This window comes from the organism of the source record quoted next, unplaced genomic scaffold, assembly GCF_019419815.1.
Source record: "Pyrus x bretschneideri cultivar Hongxiangsu unplaced genomic scaffold, Pyrus_bretschneideri_v1 Contig75, whole genome shotgun sequence".
Taxonomy (NCBI): domain Eukaryota; kingdom Viridiplantae; phylum Streptophyta; class Magnoliopsida; order Rosales; family Rosaceae; genus Pyrus; species Pyrus x bretschneideri.
In genome coordinates this window covers 207,642-209,310 of record NW_025999815.1, presented here as the reverse complement: position 1 = coordinate 209,310, position 1,669 = coordinate 207,642, and the positions used below count along the sequence as shown (strand labels likewise).

General features: G+C 44.6%; 1 protein-coding gene across 1 annotated transcript; it reads left to right on the top strand.

The window, feature by feature from the left end:
- The first annotated feature begins 205 nt into the window (after positions 1–205).
- Positions 206–843, top strand: LOC125472850 (nuclear transcription factor Y subunit B-9-like). The gene has a single exon (XM_048574795.1). The coding sequence runs from the start codon at positions 221–223 to the stop codon at positions 770–772; it is 552 nt and encodes a 183-aa protein (XP_048430752.1). The 5' UTR covers positions 206–220; the 3' UTR covers positions 773–843.
- Positions 844–1,669: the final 826 nt, after the last annotated feature.

The window sequence follows — 1,669 nt, the reverse complement described above, 5'->3', positions numbered from 1 at the left end:
TTTCGAATTTAAGTTACTCATTTATGAGCGTATCTGTACAGTGAATAATTTGACTTACATTAATTGTTTTCCTCCCACCTTGCACGCAGCCAACGCCAACAGTTCCGACGGCGGCAATGCCATCGCAAACACCAGCAACCCTGCCAACTCCGCCGGCAATAGCGACAACAACACTGAACAGAGGGCCCCGCAGTGCCTCGTTCGCGAGCAGGATCGATACATGCCGATAGCCAACGTGATACGCATAATGCGGAGGATATTACCCCTGCATGCAAAAATATCTGACGACGCCAAGGAGACTATGCAGGAGTGTGTGTCCGAGTACATCGCCTTCATAACCGGTGAGGCCAACGAGCGCTGCCAGCGCGAGCAGCGCAAGACTGTCACTGCTGAGGATGTCCTCTGGGCCATGGGAAAGCTCGGGTTTGACAACTACGTCGAACCCCTCACCATTTACCTCCAACGCTACCGGGAGTCTGAGAGTTCCGACCGTTCTCGGTTTGTGAAGAGGGAGGAGCGCCAGCCAACGGACTATTGCCCTCCTGGGCATGCTGTGCCCCAGGTTGCAATGATGTCTCCCCCGCCACCATCTTATGGGCCGGGATATTATTTCGGGCCCCAGCATGGTCCTCCCATGTGTGACCCCTCGATGATGGGAATGTTTAGGGATGGTTCCTCCTCTGGTGCTGGTGGAGGCGGGTCATCGTCGGCTTCTGGGGCGCAGGGTGAGAACTCGTTGGGGCGATTTGACCCGTTTGGTCACTTCAAGTGATCACCACAGTTTAGAGAAAGGTCTCAGCTGTTTAATTAACAGACATAATGAATAAATAATTGCATTAGTTTGCAATTAATTAGTTATAAGTTATTGTGGTTGTTGTAGTTTATCTCTATGTTTTAGCATGGTTGCAAAGTGGGTTTGCTTCCTTTGAGTTCAAGGACAAGTTGGTTTAGTAATGTAATGAATAACTTCATCCCTGGATGTTCGTTCCTTGTATTACATGTTCAATCGTTAACTTCATCCTCTGGATGTTCATTCCGTGTATGACATGTTCAATCGTTAATGGAGCTTTTCTGTTTTGGATACAAGGAGCAAATAGCTGGCTAAAACAAAATGAAAGCTTAATCTACAAACATAGATAGTAGCTTGGCAACTTTAAGTGTGGCTCGAACTGATACAAATTGAAAATTTTGAGTAAATAAAAACGTTGATGGGTTAAATAGTTAGTTGTTAAGGGAGAGGAGAATCTATGGAGATGAAAATTAAAAATAGCTATTTAAGCATGTATACACTACCAGAAATTTGGCCTTGCCCTACGAACTTTTGCTTGATGAACCATATTTCGTCGGGTAAGGGTGTTTTATCTGACAAATTTGCAGTTTGTCAGGCATCACTAGTCAATATTTAGGGTTTTACCCAAAATCTTTATGCGACGTGAAGTTTTTGTAGAGCAATGTGAAAATTGTTGGATAAATATTTAGCGCCAAAAGGGAAAAAGTGGCGAGTAATTTGAAAGGTTTCTCTGACGAAACAAAGGTTTGTCGACTTGAAGACATGTGCCCGACAACCATGTTCGTCGGGCCAATTTTTCATGTCGTTAGACAAAAGCACACAATGACCTGTGAAAAATCTACTAACAAAAACTTTACATGACATCATCCTTATGCTTGC

Excerpts from the sequence above, each read along its gene's own strand:
- LOC125472850 (XM_048574795.1), top strand. The coding sequence starts at position 221 with ATGCCGATAGCCAACGTGATACGCATAATGCGGAGGATATTACCCCTG.